This window comes from Diceros bicornis, chromosome 9 (genome assembly GCF_020826845.1).
Source record: "Diceros bicornis minor isolate mBicDic1 chromosome 9, mDicBic1.mat.cur, whole genome shotgun sequence".
In the NCBI taxonomy this organism is placed as follows: Eukaryota; Metazoa; Chordata; class Mammalia; order Perissodactyla; family Rhinocerotidae; genus Diceros; species Diceros bicornis.
This window is the reverse complement of record NC_080748.1, coordinates 11652268-11675530: the sequence shown is the minus strand read 5'-3', so window position 1 is coordinate 11675530 and position 23263 is coordinate 11652268. Positions and strand designations below refer to the sequence as shown.

General features: G+C 38.4%; 1 protein-coding gene across 1 annotated transcript in view; it reads left to right on the top strand.

The window, feature by feature from the left end:
* Positions 1 to 23263, top strand: part of FLT1 (fms related receptor tyrosine kinase 1) — a 183103-nt gene that overhangs the window by 36168 nt on the left and 123672 nt on the right. The window contains exons 4-10 of the mRNA XM_058547936.1: positions 8912 to 9036; positions 12680 to 12842; positions 12947 to 13083; positions 15863 to 16037; positions 17269 to 17386; positions 19541 to 19710; positions 20126 to 20285. Of these exons, the coding sequence (XP_058403919.1) occupies positions 8912 to 9036; positions 12680 to 12842; positions 12947 to 13083; positions 15863 to 16037; positions 17269 to 17386; positions 19541 to 19710; positions 20126 to 20285 (1048 nt within the window). The remainder of the gene's footprint in view (positions 1 to 8911; positions 9037 to 12679; positions 12843 to 12946; positions 13084 to 15862; positions 16038 to 17268; positions 17387 to 19540; positions 19711 to 20125; positions 20286 to 23263) is intronic.

Below are 23263 nucleotides of genomic sequence, written 5' to 3'. Positions count from 1 at the left end.
CATTATCATGTGGCAGAATCATGATCCAAAAAATTTCCAACAGATTGGAACAGTGAACTGGGATTAACAAAATGACATTTGACAAGAATAAGTGTAAAGGACTGTATTTAGCTTGCAAACCCCACCAACTACCCTAGGACTGTATGGGGGAGGCCATGGCTGAGACAGCATATGTGAGAAAGACATCAGGCTTTTCATTGACTCCACATATACCAAGAAAATGAGTCCAATCTTGGATGGCATTAATAAATATATAGTATTAAGAATAAAGTTGGTGACAGTCTTACTTGTTTAGTTTGCACTTCTGGAGAGACAATGAAAACAGGAATTCCAAGCAAATTGCTTAACCCTTCTAAACTTCATTTTCATCGTCTGTAAAATGGGTACCTAACTCATAAGGTTGTGAGTATTAAATAATTTTATGATTTCATTATTTTCATTGGCAAGGAACACTTGAAGGAACTGAAATGTTTAATCTAGAAAAGTAAAGAATTGGGTGGGAAAATAGGAGACATGAGTGTCCCTCAAAGTTTTCTTACATGAGAAGAGATTAAGCTTCATCTTTATAATCCTAGATGGCAGAACTACTATCTAAGAATGAAAGAAGTCAAGACAAGCAAATTTCAGTTTGACATAAGGAAACACTTCCTAACATCTGGCTCAGGTTCATTACATATATCACCTCCTTTCATCCTAACAACCCAATGGGATAAATTCTGTTATCAGTCTTCTTTTACAAAAAAGTTGGAGAAATTCAATACCATGTTCAAGATTGCATACTTTGTAAATTACCAAGTCAAGCTTTGGACTCAGATCTGGTTGACTCCAAGGCCCCTGCTCTTTCCAACATGGCCTTGCCAGGGCTTCTACCCCAACTTCCCCAGAGCTTTGTGTGCAGTATAAAATGGAGTGCGAGGAGGTGGGGTGTGGTGTGGGATTGCAAACTGGAAGTTTTGGTGCCAGATTCAGTTGACATATGTTTTGATGGGCAGGCATAGTGTTTGTGGCTGCCAATATTTAATAATTGGAGGAGTTCACATAAAAATCTGATTTCCTACTTATCTTTAAAAACTGGAAACTCTAGCCACACTGGCCCATATTTCGACTTGGCAACAACTGGCTGCATCAAGCAGGGACTGCCCCTTTCAGACATGGCCCCCACATTCTCAACTGCCACCACTCTTACTGTCTTGCATCCTGCTACTCCATTCATTTGCCTTCCTTGCCCGGCCCCTAGACGGATGTCAGTGTGCTGTGCCCAGTGTGAACATTTCAAGTGAATGCATAACAGATGATAAGTTTGGGAACAGGAAAGTTTCTGTCGCATTTTCTAGTTGAGGAAGCTGAGCCCCAGTGAGTCCCATGGTGGCACAGATTGCCAGTACAGGACCTCAACAGAACCCTGGCTCCTGACTCCCCACTGCACATGACTCTGGAGAGAATGTTCTGATGGGAAGTATCGAGGCTGCTCCCTCGGAGAACCTGTGTCCTGGCTGGAGAGGAGTGTGACCAAGCACCCCCTGCACTTAAGGATGACTGTACCCTTAGAAGGAATTTCATCTCTAGTCTCCAAAAAACGAGACTTTCTCTGTTTTGGCTGTTTTTAGTTCTGAGGTGGTTATCACAGAGACTCCCAAGAGTCCCCAGCACCTTATAGCAGAGAGAGATAAGCAGAGGATCCAATGACTCAAGCTTGATTTTAATAGTGAGAATTACTTATTGGTCTGTTATTTCATAATTCTAAGTTCTGTCAGAAGATCTCATGTTACCCCTGTCTCTTTGCTATCATTTCTGCCACTGGTGTGAAGATTTAAAGGTGTAATTGTCGCTCCCAAGTCATTCAGGAGAGTCAGGGCCAAATTTTGGTGTGGTGGAGAGAGAATGGTCTAGGACCAGGAAACCTGAATTCAGTTTTGGCTCAGCCATTAATACTATTCCTGTCTTGTGGGAAGGTCTCTCCTTCTCTCTGGGCCTCAGTTTCCTCTTCTGTAACATGAGAGGCAGTGTTAGGGTATCGTAAAAGTTCCTTAAAAGTTTTACAATTTTATGATTCAGAGGCAGAGCTGAGAATAATGGGATGTGGGACATGGCCAAAAATCTTGGCAGTAGAAGAAAGAGTTATAGTAGTCCATCAGAGTTCCTTGATTTCTCCTTTCCTTTCTCCTTCATTTCTGTTTTACTTCCTTCCTTCCATCCCACTTTCCTTCCTTCCATCCATCTTTCTGTCTTTCCTTCCTTCCTTCCATGCTTCCATCTTTCCTTCTTCCCTTCCCTCCTCCTTCCCTCCCTCTCTTCCTTCTTACCTTCCTTCCTACCTTTCTCTTTTTTTTTCTTTATCTTCTTTTATTTTGAGATGCTTCAATTGCTCAAGATGAAGATCTGACTGAGGTCATTCATTTGGTGAACATAGAAATCAACCAAACAGCTTGTGTGAACACCCAGTGAGCAAGGCTCTAGGGAGCATGGAAAGCACAAGACCTTCTTTGCCTTCCTTGATCTTATAGTCTAGTCAAGCTTACCATCCACCCAGCACCCCTCTCTTATTTAGATCTTCAACTAACTTATTTCGATCTTAGCTGTAAATTTTAAAAAATGATGTCCCTACTCCCTTGAAGGCAGAATTTAGTATTTACTTTTTCCTCTAATCAATATGAAAGTTTTTGTGTGGGGGAATATGTGCATTGTCCATGCAGCTACACTATAAGGACCTTGAGTTCATGGACTGTGCTGTATGCACAGTGCTGGGTACATAATACATCCAAATTTTACTTTTTTTCTTGCTTCATCTGATATTTTCTCCATAAACATTAGTTGACTGTGTGCCATGTGCCCAACCTATGCTGGACACTGGGTTGAGATGATTGATTACCCTCATCGTCTGCTGCTAGCCACCCACACTTCAAGGAGCAAATTCATAGAAGATGCAAGAGGAAAGAGAGAGGGTGGACCATCGTCTCTGTTCTTTTCTCTCCTTGCTAACTCTTGTCCTTTTCTCTTCTCTTGCTATCCAATCTGTAGTTATAAGTGGGCCAATGGGGCTTCAAAGTGAGACAAGGCAAAACTACGTGTCTCTCTTCTGAAGAAAGGTAAGCAGAGAGAGCTTTTTTAGAAAGAGGCATTTCTTATTTTGTACCACACAAGTAATATATTTTTAATTTTTTACTATAGGATGACATCTTGAGTCTGAAACACAATGACCTTTCTGTATTTATCTTCCTTTAATAGAAATATTTGTGTGAGGTATCTGTCTAGGTGGCAGAAACTGGCAACTGATATTCCTAGGTTAGCCGTAGTGGGATTTTTCTCACTTTTGAATCTGGAGAAAATAATCCACCACTAATGGTAACAGTGGCTGTTTGTAGGGTTAGTGGTAAATTACAGCTAAGGTTTCATGATATTCATCTGGATAATCAGGGTAACTCATTAGAAAATGCTTAACTGTATACTCTGTGTGCACTATAATACTCAGATTCATCAGTCAAGTAACTTCCCATCCAAATGAAGGCAGAGATGTTTCACTATGCTCCCTACTGACCTGGGGCTGCTAGGGGGAACTAAGGACATATTTATAATCAGGGTGACTTTGTCACAGGGAAAATTCCATTTTTTGTGAGTGGCCCACCGGGATGCAAAGGGGAGTCGGAGAAAAAGTTTGCAAGGACCCATAAGGTGAGGAGTTTGCACTGGATGATCTCCAGGAACTATTCTAGCTCAGAAAACAGTGGGTCACCATTTCTAAGAAAGAGTCCAAATAAATTTTTTAAGATAGAATTCACATACCATACAATTCACCCATTTAAACTGTACAATTTAATGGTTTTTAGCATATTGACAAATATATGCAACTATTGCCACAGTCAATTTTAGAACATTTCATTATCTCAAAAAAAAATCCCCATACCCTTTAGCTATCACCCTTTATCCCTTCATATCTCCCAGCCCTAAGCAACCACTAATTTACTTTCTGTCCCTATCGATTTTCCTATTCTGGATATTTCATATAATATGTTTATAATTATTATATCTTTCTGATGGATTGACACTATTAGTATTATAAAATGTCCCTCTTTAGTAACATTTCTTGTTTTAAAGTCTATTTTATCTAGTATTAGTATAGCTACTTCAGCTTTCTTATGGCTGCTCCAAAGCTCTGTTAATTCTCAAAGGCTTTGCTGGGCAGTGTAAGTCAGTGAAGAAATTGCCTCTTTTCCTTTTTTTTTGGCTCATATTTCAAATGAAGTATTTCACCAGTCAACTCTCCTTGAGTACTAGGTATGGTCCACAACACAAAGATCTGCGAGATGTGAAAACTCTTGTGTTTAGATAGAACGCTCTTCATGGGATTGGTTAATTAGTTCCTTATCCTCTTCAATTCATTCTCAATAAATTAAAATCACGTCCTTGTTTAAAATAACTAGGAGTCCTCGTGACCAGGATTTAGAGGTAAGGGAAATGAAATTAAAGGGAAAGGAAATCAGGAAAAAGTTTATTAAAGTTATAGGAATAAACAAGTGCTTGGAAACAAGATGTTTACTCTTGAACCTCTCTTCAAGTCAGAAAAGCTCCCTAAATTCTTTGGGTCATTCACTTGCTCTGAACCCAGCAGCAGAACTCCCTAGTGATACCACTGAGAAATGGAGTGAAATGGGGATGGCATGCTGGGGCCCCTCTGTCTGTGTGCCTTAATGTGCCAGGGCCATTACAGATTTCAAAAGGAAAAGACATATTTAAAAAATAGATGTAACACCATTCTAAGCAAGGGTCCCTGTTTGATCTTTCCTGGTGTCTGAGCCTGCATGTTGTCCTGAAGGATGACCGCCCAGATACTCCCACTGGATGAGAAAACCTCATATTCTGTGCCAGTTTCCTGTTACTGCTTTGAGTTCTAACAGTTCAGAGGGGGGAGGGTGGCGTGACCTCTACCTAGCTGTGTGTTGGCACAAGTCCCTGGTGACACTGTGTCTCCGCCGTGGGTACACCAGCAATCTTTGGAGCAGCTCTTCCTCACTCTTTCAACAACCAGCCAATTTGGTCTCAGGAAACCACTCTGCAGTGCTGGCTGGGTTTGGAAGTCATTTTTAATTTTGTGACCAAGACAAATGTGTCCTATGGGAGTAGTAAGTGGTTTTACTGGTGATATTTATGGAAGTGTGACCTCTTCTGTATCTATGGTCTTACAAAACAAAAAATGTTTGTATTATAATATGTCAGGCAAGTTCATTCTTAGCCCTTCTTTGAAGCAAATTGCAGAGGAAATATACTATTAATAAGCCCAGAGAATATAGTTTGCGTATGTGTGTGTCTATAGTCATAAGGTCATTTGCAAACACAGTGGATTTATAATGCCACTATTAACCGTGATACAATTGATGTGTTTTGAATTGTGTGGGGTGGACACAAATCATGGAAGTTCTGGCATGTTTAAACAGAACTGCTGTGGCCCCAGTGCTGAAACTGGTATTGGCTTTGAAAGGACAGTAGCTGTAGTAAAATTCAAGTGTTGAGGGATGCAAAGTGACAAAGGGAAAGAAGAAATTCAAAGGCACATTGAATTAACCTTTCCTATTTTCATTTGGGATTGGCGGTCATTAGCCTAGAAATGACTACACTGATGTTTACCATTTCCTGCAGGAACTTTTTATGCCAGTGTCCTTTGTTGAAAATGGTTGCTTAAGGAGACAGTAAATTAAATTTGAAGGATTTACAGTTTAGTTACGTGAATTAAACCATTTCCTGGTGTTTGTGTTTACCTTGGGGCTCACAAAGGAGACAAAAACATAGACTCAGGAGGAAGGAAAGGAATGATCAAATCCCAGTAGTCCCTGCCTGAATGTCTAGCTCATCAACTTTATTTAGGGAGGAATTTTGTGCTGATAAGTGAATCTTTGTCTCTGTATAATTAACTTTACCTCTCTGCATATGCTACTACACCCATGAGCTTTCCTAATAGACATTATTAACTGTGATAGTTAATGTCTCATTCTATTATATTGGACAAAACTAAAGTAAATCAAATGAAAAATTTATAGTTTTCCTCAAGTAAAAATGGATGGTGCTTTATGATTTGAGACTTCAATTCAATAATTAAAAATGTTATTATAAAATAATACACGATCATTCTAGAAAATCTGACAAATACGGAAGAAGGTAAATAAGAAAATAACAACAACCCATAAAGCCACTACCCAAAGATAATCATTAACATTTTAGTGTATTCATTTCTTGTTTTTTCTGTGCCATTATATGAATATTTATTTATACTTTTTATAGTTAAGATCATGAGTATAATTTGTGATTTTCATATATTCTAACCCCCTCTCTTCATAAGTTCAAATCTCTCAGAATAAGAAGAAGAAAAGTAACAACTAACACATATATAGTACTATCTGCCAGGCACCATTCTAAGAGCTTTACATATATTAATTCATGTAACGCTCATGTAACCCTTTGAAGTAGATTGTACAAATGAGGCACAGAGGGTAAAATGATTTGCCCAAGGCCTCACAACTAGTAAGGGGCAGAGCCAGGACTCAAACCCACGTTGTGAAGTGTGCACTCTTAACCCCATGATCTATCTGTTGCCTCCCTCTGACTCTAAGCCTTGCAATGGCCCTGTCCCAAAGCCTGCCCTCATAGCCCTGCCCCTTGGTGATCGTCCTCTTCTCAGAATTCCTCTAACACTAGACAGTGAGACATGGCACATACTTTCCCCGCTGAATGTGTGAAAATCAGCCTCTGTCTCTGAAAACAATTGCCACCTAGAGCCCTTCCTATGGAGGAGCTCTACTTCAGGCTGCAGATCCAGCCCTATGGGTGGTAGAGGGAAAGGAGCCCTGGATTGGAGGTCAGGAGAAACCGGCCCCCAGGCCCGGCTCTGCTCACATCTAGACAACTCACTTCACCTATTTACACTTCTGTTTTCTCATCTGTAAAATGACCGTGTTGGATAGCCCTTCATTCATTCGTTCATTCGTTCATTCATTCATTCACTTATTCATTGACTACATGTTAGACAGAGATGAACACAATCTGTTTCCTCTCCTCTAAGAATTCATCATCCAATGTGTAGCCAGAGAAGTAAGCTGCTATTTCAGTGTACGATGTTATAAGGGTTGTAACAGGAGAATGCTGGGGATGTTGGAAAAGCCCCTAAGGCAGGCTGGGTAGAGAAGGGTATAAGCAAGGGGCTGGTCTAGCAAGGATGCCCAGAGAACAAGTGGGAATTATCTAGGTATCTACGGGCACAAGAGATGGGCTGTGGTGATAGGGTCTTTTTAGGGCCCTCGCTAGCATGTGTCAAACTATCCCATCTTCAGCAGGCTAGAGTAATGTCACTTTTTTGGGGGGCTTAAAACTACAGAAATTTATTATTTCACATTCTAGAAACTAGAAGTCTGAAATCAGGTGTCAGCAGGGCCATGTCACCTCTGAAACCTGTAAGGGAATCCTTCCCTGCCTCTTCCTACCTTGTGGTGGTTGCTGGGGATCTCTGGCATCCCTTAACTTGTAACTGCATCACTCCAATCTCCGCCTTTGTCTTCACATGGCTTTTCTCCTGTGTATCTGTCTTCATATGGCTGTCTCCTTGTAGGACCAGTCATATTAGATTAGGAGCCCACCCTACTTAACTGAAGTAATTACATCAGCAATGGCCCTGTTTGACCCAAATGGGGTCCCATTCTGAAGTACTGGGGATTAGAACTTCAACATATCAATTTGAGGGGGGACACAGTTCAACCCATAACAATCTCTGCGGCCACCATTTAGTCCTGGCAACCACTGCCTACTTCCTGCTCTTGTTTCTCTCCAATTCATTCTCCATTAAGCACCTAGAATGAGCTTCCTGAACTACAGCAAGCAGGTGGGGGCCTAGTTAGTCTTGCAGGTCCAGATGGAGAGCGTTAACACAGGAATTCTTTCCATCTGGGCATATAAGGCTGGAGCCAAAGGGAGACGATGAGAACATAGGAACTCCTGAAGAGACTGTTGCCTGAGGATGTCAGTAGATTCCTGAGGGCAAGGGCATGGTCGACTGTGAGAATGTTTCTAAAAGGATCTGATGCTCATTCTGCTCCCCAGAGGAATTACAGGGAAACAGAACAGGTGGTTTGAATCCTTCTGGCCTCTGAGTCTGGCCAAATGCCATACTTTTTAAGGGTGGGATCTTGGTGATTACTTAAAGCCTTTTCTAGACCTCTTTGCACGCACTTGCACATGCTTTGCTATTAGTAGATATGCAGTGCATACTAAAGAAACAGACCTAATATGCATGTGAAATAAATGCAGTATTCATCACTGCTTCTCCAGCCTCCCCCCTCCCTAAGTAGCTCACACCTTCTCATTCATTATTAGTCTGCCAGGAAAGGTCTAGAAAACCTTCAAAAGTCATGCTTCTGTCATTCAAATGCTAAGCCTCTCTCCAACTTGACACCTCTGCATCACCTCTGTCTGCTGTCATCTGTGCTCCAAAGGCAGTTGACCATTGCACCCACCCCCTTTGACTTCTTACAAAGGCTCTGGAGGCCGCTTCCTGAGGCTACTTAGCATAGCTGTGGTAAGAAGTTTATGCAGAATATTCTCCTTTCCCTCTCACTGCACTTTTATGGCTTTTTCCCATATTGGTCTAAACACCATCCCCCTCCCCATATCACAACTGCATATTAGGGCATCAGGGCAATCTGATTGAAGGCCAAGACCTGAATAAGGAATTAGGTTTTATTAGAGAAGCATTCTTTTTCTGGGTAGAAACACAGAGGGCCAAATTCAGAGACAACAATGTGAATTTATGGATTACATAAGGGGAGAATGCTGTGACTATGGCAGTGCCCATATTGCCTCACCAGCTACAGTGTCTAGATGTTCGTAATACAATCATTTATATATATATATTTTTCATTTTCTTCTCATTCAGATACAGGTAGACCTTTCTTAGAGATGCACAGTGAAATACCTGAAATTATATATATGACTGAAGGAAGGGAGATCGTCATTCCCTGCCGGGTCACATCACCTAACATCACTGTTACTTTAAAAAAGGTAAAACTGAGCAATGCTACTCTCAGAATATTTTTACTCCAATTGAGTATAATGAATTTTTAGTCATTTTTACTCTCTAGAATAACTTTCTTACAGACATTTGGGCTTCTCAGTGGACTTTTCTGCAACATCCTTTTACTGTAAAGTATAAGTGCTAGAGGTTACACCCATGCATGTATTTAAATGGAATAAAATGATAATGTCTTAAGCATAAATCTATGTGAATAATGAAATAACTAAAATCATGAAAAATTTTATATATTGCCATAAATCCAAGTGTGTGCAAATGTAAGAAAAACCAATTCTATTGCTTACACTATTTAATAACTTGTTAGAGAGTGGTTAATCCAGAGTTTTGCTAAAGACAGAACTGTCAGGCAGGGTGCCTGATTCTCCAGGCATTTAAGAGCTCTTGCTTAATGCATATGGAGCCACCACCTTTGGTTTGAGTTGGGAAGTTCCTAGTAACAAAAAGCTTATCTCCTGCTGGGCATCCAAACTTAGCCTCTTAAGAAAAATGGGGAAAGAAAGCTATAAATGAGATTTTTCTTCATATTATGTTGTAAATTGTGCATGTGGAGAAGGGAAAAGATTTAAGTAGAATTAATAAAGACAAAAACTAAAATGTTTTGTTCCAGCTAATTCATCAGCAATAACAGTTTAGGGGATGCTAAGACTAAGAATTGGATAAAAACTCCCCAAATGGAAAACTGTAGTGAATCCTAAGAGCATAGAGCTTTAAAAGGAAAAGTTAAGGCTGTCCCAAGGCAGCATCTAGCACTGCCCAGCACATAGTAGGTCCTTGGGAAGTGTTTGCTCGTGGTGGTAGTCAAGTTGGAAAAGTTTAGAGTGATTTTCAGTATCACCTATTGACCCTGAATCCTGAAACGTGATGGAGGTGTCTCCTGTCTTCTCCCCTTGCATTCACTTTCCTACATTGTTGATTTGATTTAAGCCCTCATTATAGTCCATCAGTGACAGGTTTGGGCTTCCATTACATCTGTGCATCATCGCCAGAAAACATAAAAATCATTGTATGTCAGAGCTGGAAACACCACAGGAGTCTAACTCAATCGGTGGAAGAAAAAACTGAGGTTCCTAGGGAGTTAGGGACTTCCCGGGCCATACTGGGCATTGGCACTGATCTCTTGACTTCTCCTTTGGTGCTCTTGCCACCCTTTGCCAATGTTTTAGTTTGCAGAGGAGGAAGATGAGGGTGGTTAAGAGCAGAGCCCAGTGCTACACTGCCTGCACTACCACCCTACCACTTACCTGCTGGACAAACTGGCGAGTTATCAAACCCCTCTCCACCTCAGCTTCCTTGTTTGAGAGAGGAGAGTGATTACAATAGCTCCCACCTCACATGGTTCTTAGGAAGGCTAGATGAGGTGACATATGGAAAGCACTTAGAACAGCTTCTGACACAAGGTAAGCCCTATTCAAGGGTTAGCTATTATTAAATTTATCTAACAGTTTACTACCCAATACTTTATTTATTACCAAGTGATGTTTTCAATAGCATGGCATTACTCCAAGATAATAATAGCTATATGATTCATATGGAACAAGCCATGGGGACATGGAACTTCTCTGTTTCATGCAAGCCCCTTGCCTTTTTGCCCTAATGCAGATCACTTGTCTGTTGTAAGGGACATTCCCAAATTCCCACATGTAAAAAAATTGGGGGGAAAAGCTTATTTTCTCTGTTTTCTACCTAAGATCTATAATACCAAAAAAAAAAAAAAAAAGACAGAAGCATAAAGTTCTAACAGCTAACAGGGATTTTGGCTTGCCATGTAAATATTGAAAATATTCTAACCTATTACATATGTATGCTGACATGAAATTAATATAAAATCTTTCCCTTACATTTCTCTTCTTGTCCTTTTTCTTCTGATTTGCTGTCCCCTCCCTCTCCTTTTCCCATGCCTAACGTGGCGGAGCCGTCGTTAGCTGGAGACAGGCCCCCTGTCCAGTACTGCCCGTCTGTCTGCCTCTTTATGACACATGCGGCACCACCACAGCTGAGGAGCTATATAGTCTTTTGCTATTTTAGCTCTTGTCAGCTAGAAATACAGTTACTTTGTCAACAGAATACTACTAGTGGCAGTAATGGATAGATTAGAGTAAGAGAAATATTTTAGAGGAAATTTTAATATATTTTTAAGTTGTGCTGAAGAAGTCCATCAGCAAACCTTTCTTTTAGATTCAGCACGTGTTTGTTTTCACATGTTTTTAAAGCATCATAGATTTCAATTCCTGACTTAAATTTTTCTGAATTTTTCCCTTAATAGTTTGCATCAAATTAGAAGAGAAGGTTCTTTTTTCCCCACTGAATGCAGGGCATTCCTAAGTTTACAGACAGAATCCTGATTTACTAAAACATGAAATGCATCTTTCAGTTGCTTTCAGTTCTTCAAAAACAGGGTGCGATTCATTTCAGACCCAAGTAACACTCTGGTAACATATACCAGGACAGACACATTCCCTGGGAGAGGGCACTAGTGACTTTTGGAATAGAAATTTCTGCCATAGGATCACAAATTCCCACCAGATTAGCTCCTTCAACAAGCAATATAAATAAACAATAACAGATACATAGAGTGATGTAAGGTGTACTTTTTAAAAGAAGACAGAAAAGATATGACACTTTATGGCAGTTTGGCCTTTCCTTTATAATCTGTTGCAGGGAGGTAATCTGATTTTTTTTTTTCCTTCTCCAACTGGGGATAAGTATTAGTGGTAGTCAGAATGTACTGCCGCTGAAATTGGGCTGGCAATCTGGCATCAGGGGAGTTTGCCTGGGCCACTCTATGGAGCAATGAGTCTTTATAAAGTCTGATCCCAAGGTAGACTGTTTATATTGCAGTCTTTAAAAATTAAGTCCTTGGTGTCCAGAAGAAGGCATAAGGGGAGAATCAAATCATGGATTCTTTTCTTCTGTTTGGACTCTCTGTGTTTGGGAATACTTCTAAGAATCCGAGAGCACTTTATTCATAACAATGTCTCTGGCCCCCACATCTGTTTGCGGCTGTCTTTACTGTCAGCGGCCTCAGCTTCTGGGAATTTCCCTCCCAGAGGCAGAGCTGATACCCTCAGCCTTCTCAGAATGATAACCCCAGTGAGTGCCAAGTTAATGCTGCGACTCTTGGAGGACCTGGAGTTATTTATAGTCCTTTTAAGGCAGCTACCTCTTTAGTAAATCATACAAAGTGGGAGGACAAGTTATGGCTTGTTAAAAGCTCCAGATGATGAGACTCAAGAGGATAACTTGGCAGCCCCACTAAAAAAAATACTAATTGGTTTCTCTATCAAGTATCAGGCCAGTTTATGACCAAGATTCCCAAAGGCCAAAGAGATAGGGGCTCCCACTAGAAGTCTGACATGACAACTAGGTCTATCCTAGGTGGGTAGAGCTTGTTGCTAAGGTTGATGATAAATTACCACAATTACTATAATTTATTATAATGAATGTATATCTTGCTATATGCAAAGAAAACTAAAGAACCAATTATAACAAACTGGAGTTTTTAGCTGTACTATTTTCATTTTAGATGAAAATTATGTTTTCACAAATTATTAGTGAAATAGTATTGCCACAGTGCTAACAAGATTTTGTTAAAGCATGTTTCTTCCTTTTCAGTTTCCACTTGATACTCTGATCCCTGATGGAAAAAGAATAACCTGGGACAGTAGGAAGGGTTTTATAATATCAAATGCAACATACAAAGAAATAGGGCTTCTGACCTGTGAAACAACAGTCAACGGACATTTGTACAAGACAAACTATCTCACATATCGACAAAGTAAGTGATGTTCTAAAGGCATGAACATAAGCCAAAATGCTCAACGGTTTATCTGCTTAATGAAACCTTGATTTTTAAAAAAATGTTATTTCTTATGCTTGCAGCCAATACAATCATAGACGTCCAAATCCGCACACCAAGCCCAGTCAAGTTACTCAGAGGCCATAGTCTCACCCTCAACTGTACTGCTACCACTCCCTTAAATACTCGAGTTCAAATGACCTGGAGTTACCCTGGTGAAGTGAGTGACCAATTTTTCTATTTCTTCTGTAGGATAGTATTTATTTGTAACAAGTGAAATGCCACTGAGTTTTTGAGGTGAGAAAAATCAGAATATTCTGACTCCTGTGGCAGTCTGAGTCAACAAAGAAGCTTTGGGTTTGGTCTGGGTGCTTTCCTTGCCTGACATCTCATGAGTATGATATGCATAGATACGGTCTTTTGATGTCTGGAGGTTTTGTTTTGAAGTGTATAGGCTGGTATTTCTATTGCATGATTCTGGGTGGAAACGGGGATTGTTTCATCCTTGGAAACTATTCTCTAGGATTTAGAGATGAGAGAGAAATTTATCACTAAGTGCCAGGCAGGGACTATCTTTTGTAACAACAACAACAAAAAGTTGTTGTCAGTGCATTAATTTAAGATACTGGCAGACAGTGAGGCACCTGATTGGAGCATGTTTGGAACAGATATTACAACCTAGCCATCCAGTATTCCATTTGTTTAGTAACAAAGGAGCAATTCTGTCCTTCAGAAAAATGAGAAGAATGAAGACTGAGTTGAGTTCCCTTATTCAAATTAAACATCCTTGCAAACAATTATGATTTTAAAAGTGTGTAGATGGGGAATCTATGATAAACTGTTAAGAAACTTTTGACAGTCGTTCCAGTCCCAATTTCTTGTGTGTCAGTATGATTTATGCAGCAAATCCCAAGTACAGTCATTTGTTATGTCATTCATATTGCCCAATCACAAAGTTAACTTATGATTAAATTATGTTTGAAAGATTAATGCTTCAGCCCCAAGCTATTGTTGTTTTTCATCAAGATTTCTTGCCATGGAAATAGAATAACTTAGCAACAAAAAGGTGTAACAAGTGCCCTGTAGGGACACATTAAGGACTCATCAGTCATAAAATATTTTCTACAAAGTGGTATTGTTTCATTTAAATAAAAATGCTACGACTTGTAGCAATATTTTATGAGTTTTTTTGTGTGTGTATGTGAGGAAGGTTAGCCCTGAGCTAACGTCCTCACCAATCCTCCTCTTTTTGCTGAGGAAGACTGGCACTGGGCTAACATCCCTGCCCATCTTCCTCTACTTTATATGGGACACCGCCACAGCATGGCCTGACAAGCCGTGCGTCAGTGTGCTCCCGGGATCCGAACCCCGGGCCAAGGCAGCAGAGCACGCACACCTAACTGCTACACCACTGGGCCGGCCCCTATGAGTTTTGATAGAAATCAAATATTCTCAATAATTGCCAAGAGGGAAGAAACTTTTATCCTGTTAGTATTGCTACTATAAGTAAGAATACGATAATATATCTATTGAATGCCAGTAGCCTTCTAAAATGGTATTGTCCAATAGAACTTTCTGTGATGGAAATATTCTATGTCTCTGCTGTCCAATATAGTAACCACTAGCCCCATATGGCTAATGAGCACTTGGAATGTGGCTAGTGTGACTAAGGAACGGAATTTTTCATTTTGTTTAATTTTAATTTAAATAGCCACATGTGACTGATGGCTACAGTACTAGACAAAGCAGTTCAGAAATCCAGGATCAGTTGTTTTCCAAGGCAGAAAAAATACCAACATTACTCAAACTTCGGAAGCAAAGAATTCTCAAAGGGAGAAGAGAGAAGTAATAACTACGTAAACAGAGTTGCTGAAAGTTCCTCAGTCTGTTATTTAGGGGACTAAGTCTCTGATTTTTGATGGTGATGATTGACATTTTCTTTCTGGTTACTGCTAAGAATGAAGAAAATGCCCTAAACGTGTGTCTGTTCCAAGAGAGCAATAAAAGGACAGGTGGGTGGAAGTTTATTAGATATGGCACAGAGGAGAGCTAAGTTCAGGCGACCCAAAGATCAGTTCTGGACAGCTTCCAAAGTCTTTTTTTCATGCCTCCTCATGGGGAAGGATTGAGAGAAGGAAATAACATATTATGTGTTATAAAATGTAACAATAAAAAAAAGAGGAAGGAACAATTAAAGGAAAAGGCAATGTGATCTCGTCTTCTCAAACCAGGAGCTGGTCATTGTGGCCAGTTCACACTGCCGAGCCTGGAGGCTTGCTCTTGGCCTTCCCTGAAGCAAACACGGGACAACCTCCCCACCCCACTCAAGTGTTAGCTCAACCTTTCGATAGCTTTGCATGTCCCCAGATCCGTTTAGTGCGATTAGCAGAAATTGGTGAGCATTGCTCAAATAGTGAAATAATGAAACTAAGATTATTACCCCTTAGTAGGTGTAGCCAGGACTCATTATTTTTTCCTTCATTTCTAATAAGGAAGCAAAAGAAAACTCACATGATAACTTATTAAGAGAAACACTGTCACTGAGCCAGATACTACCAACAATTATTGTCTGAGTCTGTGTGAGATATCTATGCCTAGAGAACAGGTCACTGTTTAGAGAGGTGTGTGCTAGAGGGAAGGCGCTAGATTTATACTCAAAGACTTGAGTTCCCAGCCTGCTTTGGCCAGTGTCTCTGACGCTTCAGTTTCTTCATCTGTAAAAGGGCAATAATCCTGCCAATGTCACTGGGTTGTTGTGAGAAACGATTGAGATAGTGTATGTGAAAGTCTACTTGAAGAAAATGAAGTGCTAAATAAATGCTCCTATGGCACATATTTGAAACACATCTAGGCAGAGATGTAGTTTCCAAACAGATGTTTGATCTAGGTGGGTTTGCTTCTTAGCATAAAATATTGATCTCAGTATTAATCTGAGAAATGTTATAACTTTAAGCATGAACAATTACTACTTCTACATTTGTTATACACTTTCTTTCTAGACAAATAAGAGAGCCTCTATAAGGCAACGAATTGACCAACGCAATTCCCATACCAATGTATTCTACAGTGTTCTTACTATTGACAAAGTGCAGAACAAAGACAAAGGACTTTATACTTGTCATGTAAAGAGTGGCCCATCATTCAAATCTGTTAACACCTCAGTGCATATATATGGTAAGCAACTCATGCTCTGCTTTCAAATCATTATGGATTTGGGGAATTGTATAAGACAAGTAAATTTTCTTTTGGCCAAGAGGTACACTGTCATGAATGAATACAACTTTGTCCCCCTCCTACCCCTGCCAAAAAGCAAATCATATTAAGTGCTCTTTAAATTTAATACTTTTGAATTGGACAGAGAATCTTTTTTTTTTTTTAATTTTTTGTTTATTGCAGTAACATTGGTTTATGACATTGTAAAAATTTCAGGTGTACATCATTGTACTTCTATTTCTGCACAGATTACATCATGTTCACCACCAAAATACTAATTACAACCCATCACCACACACATGTGCCAAATTACCCCTTTCACCCTCCTCCCTCCCCCTTTCCCCTCTGGTAACCACCAATCCAATCTCTTGGACAGAGAATCTTTTCCTTATAAGTTTATTGTGGTTAACAATTCAGTTAGATCATATTATAATCTATATGAAATTACTTATTTAGTGTTCCATATAAACAAAACAGAAAAATATGATCAGTTTTACCTTTATTTTCTCTGGGAAATTTCTCAGGTACTACTATGATTCAGAAAAATAAAAATATGGTGTGATAAATTATTTAGAATTGATGCTATTTTATACCTGGTTTTACTCTCGTGAAATCCTAATATTGTTCCTTGATTCCAATAGGAAAATTATGTAAAGATAATACTTAGACCTCTTTAGAATCCTTAAAAATCTCATTTATTTCCACTGTTGAAAAGAAACACAGTATGAGGAGCAGAAACTGTGGAACAACTCTATCAATGGCCTTTGATATTCTTTTGATTTTCTCCAGTTGGTTTTTTTATATCAAATTAGTTGTTTTAGGATGCCTGGAGCAACCTTCTCCCATTGTACTCATATTGGCCAGCTAGATTTTTACAAGTATCTTTTTCTATTTCTGTTATTGTGATATAGATATTTCAGATGTTTCACTTTCTGTTGCTCTGCCACTGTTTTTATGTCCCTGGGACTTGCAACCATTTGATTTGAAAGTATTCCACTAGTTAGGGTACTTTTAAATTATTTTATTCATTGTTCAATATTTGGGCTCATTGATAGGCTTGATCATAATTCAGCTGTTTATTTATTCATTGGTTGCACCCTCCTTTAATGAGGCAGGGAGTTGGGTTTTTTTTTGGGTTTTGTTTACATAAATATAGTCTTTTCTAATGTATTTATCACTTCTCCTTTCAAAGATAAAGCATTCATCACTGTGAAACACCGAAAACAGCAGGTGCTGGAAACTGTAGCTGGCAAGCGGTCTTACCGGCTATCTATGAAAGTGAAGGCATTTCCCTCACCAGAAGTTGTATGGTAGGACCATAATTATTTTCATATCAGTTTAAGATATGCTTTGTAAGTAGAAGATGCAGGAGCTCCATGACTTGAATTCCTGAAAAAATATCGAGATAAGTTTCCTAGACAGCAGTGGAGAGCTAAGAACTGTGTTGGTTTCTGGGCTGGGAGTGGAGTAGGTAGGAAGAAGGGCTGGAGGAGAAAGGAAATAATGTAACAGGATGAAGCAAGGGGTAGGGTTTTTTGAGTGCTCATTCACTCACTGTGACTAAATTTCTGCATCTCTAAACCTTCCTATGATGTCAACATCCTTTGAAGGGAATATGTTGGGCAATGACTAGGAAGCATCTTGAATATGTAACATGCTCTATTAACCCTGAAGAAGTGGGCCCTTGTAATGAGGAAAATAATTCTTTTACTATCTGAAAATATTTCTTCTATATACAGCTGGGTTGAAATTTCTAGTCCTGTCTTAAAATTAAACAAACATTAATAGAGACAAGACTCATTCAGTTGCAGGAGTAGATGAATGGACCTACTTGAACTAATTAAATTTTTTTTGGCTCAAAGTTTGCATATTCAGAAATTCCTTAAGCAGTGTTTTTTAATGCTAGTACACCATCTGATGTAAAACAATGTAATCTGTTTATAATCTGCAGTCATTTTGTTAAATCACTTTTAAACACCAGTATCTTTGGCTCAAGCCATTGCATTTAAACAAAGAGTATAGTACAAAACTGATTAGGAAAACAACCCATACAATATGGAACTGGTGCCATTTTAGGATCTGCTCAACCAGAGCTTATTTTGCTTTCAATATCATATGAGTGTAGTGTTTGTTTTCAGTTTCCTCAAATAGTTAACAGGGAATTAAAGTGAAAATTAAACTCTGTGCTATGCCTCTTCAAGCTGTCATAGTAGAAAAGAGATTTTTTTGTTTCATACTATCTAAAAAGTTTAGTAGTAAATTTCCTATGAGTGAACATTATTCCTTAATAGAAATTTAATCACTCTTGGAGGGACATTCCATTTTTCCGTATCTGAGAGTATCCCCATCTATTAAACTGGGCTAATTTCTTCAATAACTAAGTAGCAAGGAAGGACCTAAAACAAACAAACAAAAAAAATCAATCCATTTTTGAAAATACTGACTTGTTAATAGGAAGTAATTTAAAGTAATCCTAAAATGATATTTGTAATCACAAAATAGAGCTTACTTATTTTAACTGCTTTGGAACTGAGACTCCGCTGGTAATGGGAATTTGTTTGCAGAACTATGTAACACATGCATGAAGATGAACTAATACCATTCCCAATATTATACCCTTATACAGAACACAATCACCTCCTAACAGATTAAAAATGCTCACTTGAACTGTGCAATTTAATGAAATAATAAAATTTTAGAGTTAAAAGAGATCTTTGAGAAACTCTAGAAAATCTGGGGAAACTGAGGCTCAAACAGATAAGTCACGTGTGCAGCACACAGTGGCAGAACCAGGTCAAGCATTCAGGCCTCCTGACTCTCAGTTCTGTATGCAATTGCATGATATCTAGGCATTGATTCTATATTTAAAGTTAAAAAGTTTTTTTTTAAGTTTATACCTTTTGTTTGTGACTTTTGTGCCTTAGCTATTCTTCCTCAGGGGAAAAATCTTGATAATCTTGATTTCACTATAGCTTATGAAAGGGACAACTGGTGTGACCATTTATATAACTAATAAGAACTCCACATGAGACCACAATAGAAAAGTCTATTTTTATTTTTATCTGGAGAAGTGATCTAGTTGATCTGACTTACAATGGCCCTTGTATTGCTGATGGAGCCTCACGGAAAACTTTGAAAAACATCTCGGATGGAATCAGCTGGTGCTTCTGGGTTAATACTTAAGTCACAATGGCGACCAGTATCCCTGTGGGTACATTAAACTATCACTTTTCTTTCTTCCTTTAGCTTACTTCTTCCTCTTTGCCAATAAATATGAAGTGTTACCCAATCTAAAAATCACACCTGGCTTTGCTGAAAAGTTAGTGTCTAAATTTTTTAAATGGATGTTGAAGATCAGTCTTGAAACATATAAACTTGAGCTTAACAAACTTTAATGACAGTGTTAAAGTGACATCTGAGAGGAGGTGTGAAATGACTTATACTGATCATACTCTTACCCACAGGTTAAAAGATGGGTTACCTGTGACTGAGAAATCTGCTCGATATTTGGTTCATGGCTATTCATTAATTATCAAAGATGTAACTGCAGAAGACGCAGGGGATTATACAATCTTGCTGGGCATAAAGCAGTCAAATGTGTTTAAAAACCTCACGGCTACTCTAATTGTAAATGGTAAGTTTACTGTTCATACTTTCTTCTGGTACTGGTAGGGGTAAAATTAATGAAAATTTATAAATCAAAAGTCAGTATAATAACATGAAAGAAAACAAAATTTTAAATATTTTAAAAACCACTTATGCCTCCATCATAACTATTTCATGTTGGCTTGTTATTTTCCGTAAGCAATATGATTTTTTATGATTGTAATCATAATGTACATACCATGGAATCAATGTAATGTTCTCAAAACACTTCTACTTTTTTAAAAATTGGCATTATAATGACAAGTATGCAGGTTTAATTTTTGTTGATGTGTTTGCTTCCCTGACATCAAAACCAGTGAGAATGTGGTCCTTCATGTTGTGGCCCAGGAGAAAGTCATTAGAACAGTTCTTGACCTCTATCCTGATCTTTATCTCCTTTCCAGTGAAACCCCAGATTTACGAAAAGGCCCTGTCATCATTTCCAGACCCGACTCTCTACCCACTGGGCAGCAGACAAACCCTGACTTGTACCATTTATGGTATCCCTCAACCTACAGTCAAGTGGTTCTGGCATCCCTGTAACTATAATCATTCTAAAGCAAGGTAGGAACAGTTAATTTCTTGAATAACTTTTAAATACTTTTTGATACCTGGACTCAAGATTCTTTAATAGACACAGATGGGAGTTTGTGGATGGGATGTGCAGTATATTTGGAGCAAAGGCTTTCCCTGCCTCAGGAAGAGGTAGGCAATATCTACTCTTTTTTCTTACCCATTTCTAACCATTTCATAATTTTTCTCTCTAGTTTATAGTTTTAGGAGAACAGGGACAGAATTAAGATTACCCTGTGAGCGGTTATTCGGAACTCAGGTTGGAACTCATCTCGTTTTCCAATTGAGGACCCCCAGACTTTGGTACAGCACTACATCAGTTACACTGGTCTTCCCATTTCTCATTTTGTAAACACTGGATATGATGTGAGATCTTCCCAACACTGATGATAACTACCTTTCATAGGCTTTGCTCCTGCTTTTCCATCTGTCTGAAATGCACTTCCACCCATTTTCTGCCTCCTAAGAAGTCCTTCTTTATCCTCCAACACTCAGCTCTTATGTCACCTTCTCTGCAAACCCTCCTGACTGCCTCATTCAGACTCCCTCCTCAGTATGAACAGCACCTTGTTTACACCATTGTTACGTCACTAGGTGTGCATGCCTTTGTCTTTTCTCTAGGCTATAAGCTGACTGAGAGCCTGGCAGAGTGGCTGGCACACAGTAGATGCTCACTGTGTATTTGCTGAATGAATACATCTCTACCCTGTTAACTGTGCAGTGTTTCCTTGCATCCTGTTGATCACTGAGCCCTGTTTGCTTTTTTTTCCATTTTTGTTTAGTCTAGAGGAATGATACTAATGATAGTTCATGGGAGCTAATTTGAAGAACAGGAATAGAATTGATAGGTGCCACAATAAGATATTGAGACTGCCCAAGGATTATCATTATGCCAAAATATTTTCTTTGTTGCTTTTAACTCTACTTGCAGAGAGTTTGGGAGAACTGTTATTTAAAAAAAGAAAAACAAAAACAAATTAGCTTGATAAAAAGTAAACAAGAGGGGCTGGCCCAGTGGCGTACTGGTTGAGTTTGGCAAGCTCTGGTTTGGTGGCCCGGGTTCACGGGTTCAGATCCCAGGTGCGGACCTACACCACTCATCAAACCATGCTGTGGCAGCTACCCACATACAAACTAAAGGAAGAGCGGCACAGATGTCAGCTCAGGGCCAGTCTTCCTCAAGCAAAAAGAGGAGAACTGGCAACAGGTATTGGCTCAAGGCCAATCTTCCTCACCAAAAAATAAATAAATAAATAAACAAGACATAATTCTAGCATAAACAGAGAGAAGTGGCTATTTGGTTTTCTAGATTCTTCCTGCAATTTCAACTCTTCTTCATCTTGTGTTTTAATCTTTGTTTAAGGCATATTATTCTGATAGTGAAAGTTACCGGTGAGTTACGGAATTCCTAAGAAGTAGCTGTTTCCACAGATGTCTGATTTCTCATCTAACTGTCATTTTCTAACAATAGAATATGGAAAACTTACAAATCTTGAATACCTTCCTTACCCTTGTGGATATTTAACCCAAAAGAAAGTGAGCTTTCTGGGAGTTTGCATTATTTTGCTAATTTGGGGGTAGGCATCCATATATATGGACTCATCCCTTTAAAGCCTCGATATTTGTGCTAACCTAACATGTAAATAAATTAAAAATAACTAAATAATTTAAGCTATTAGATTTGGATAAAAGTGAAGAGTTGAATTTTTATGGAACAACATAGCCTTTTTTAGATATTTTTAATTTTTGTTTTGACAATAGAAAATCAAAATTTCAATTCTATCAAGGATTGTAACAATATTAGAAAATAACAATTATGAGTGATAGAACATAATATAAAGTTAGATTTGAATAATGCTAATCAAATATTATTTGGGGAACGAGGTCAGCTGAAGTGAAACTCTGTAAACATTAGCTCTCTTTTTCCGATTTCTTTTTGGTGTATGGAATCCTTCTCTCATGTTATAAGTAACCTTCCAAGACATGGAAAGATGTCTTATTCCTCTTGGAATTCTCTCAAGACTCAGAGCACTGTCTTAAATCTTCGATAAATATTTATTGGCCATTTGACTTATTCTTTGCTAAAGGCATTCTTTTTTTTTTTTTTTTTTTTTTTTTACCAATCACAAGACCCATCAGAAATGAAAGCTTTCGTTTCTTTTTTTAATGAATGCTTCATTAAAAAAAATATGTTGTTGCTTGAAATCACCTGCTGAAAATGGGCACATCCATAAGAAGTTCTCATTTTTTTAGTCAGCAGACTGAGTAGCTTACCTGTGTCAGACCCAGATTTGGTGCTTGGTGGTTTAATCAGAACATTTAACATAGAAATATTTCAGAAAGATATATGGGACCTTTGTGCACTAGGAAACAAATGGAATAACTCTATTTCACCCTGTCAGGTAAATGCTAAAATTGACAGATAAATGAAGCCCTCTTTAATTACTAAAATTCTTCAAATACATCTTTATACACATGTTTTATATACTTAGATTAACACTTAGATTCAGTGGTAGACAGGAATTTTAGTTAGTGACATTTGAATAAGGGATGTTCTATTGTACGAATTTTAAAATCTTACTTATTTTGAATTACATAGTAACATGTTTGCATAGTGGTGTCTGTGCATGATTATCAAAAGACAGTAGGTAATTAATACATACACATTACTCTTAAATATGTAGAATAATTCTTGGTATTTAAATTTTAGGCTCTAGTTAAAGGACATATCTATATATGGATACAACCAAGGTATTAGTTTAGTTTTGAGGTTAGAATGTGTTTAAGTAGCTCAGAATTATTAATTGGTTTAATATGGTCAGCTGGTTAATGTATCTAAGTTAAAGAAGTTCAGACAACTCAACTTGTATGGCTTTCTGGAGTCCAATAAATATGTAAATATATTTTAAAACTATCAAAACTACTGCTAAACTAGTTCATCTTTATGGATATTAAGAGCAATAAATAGA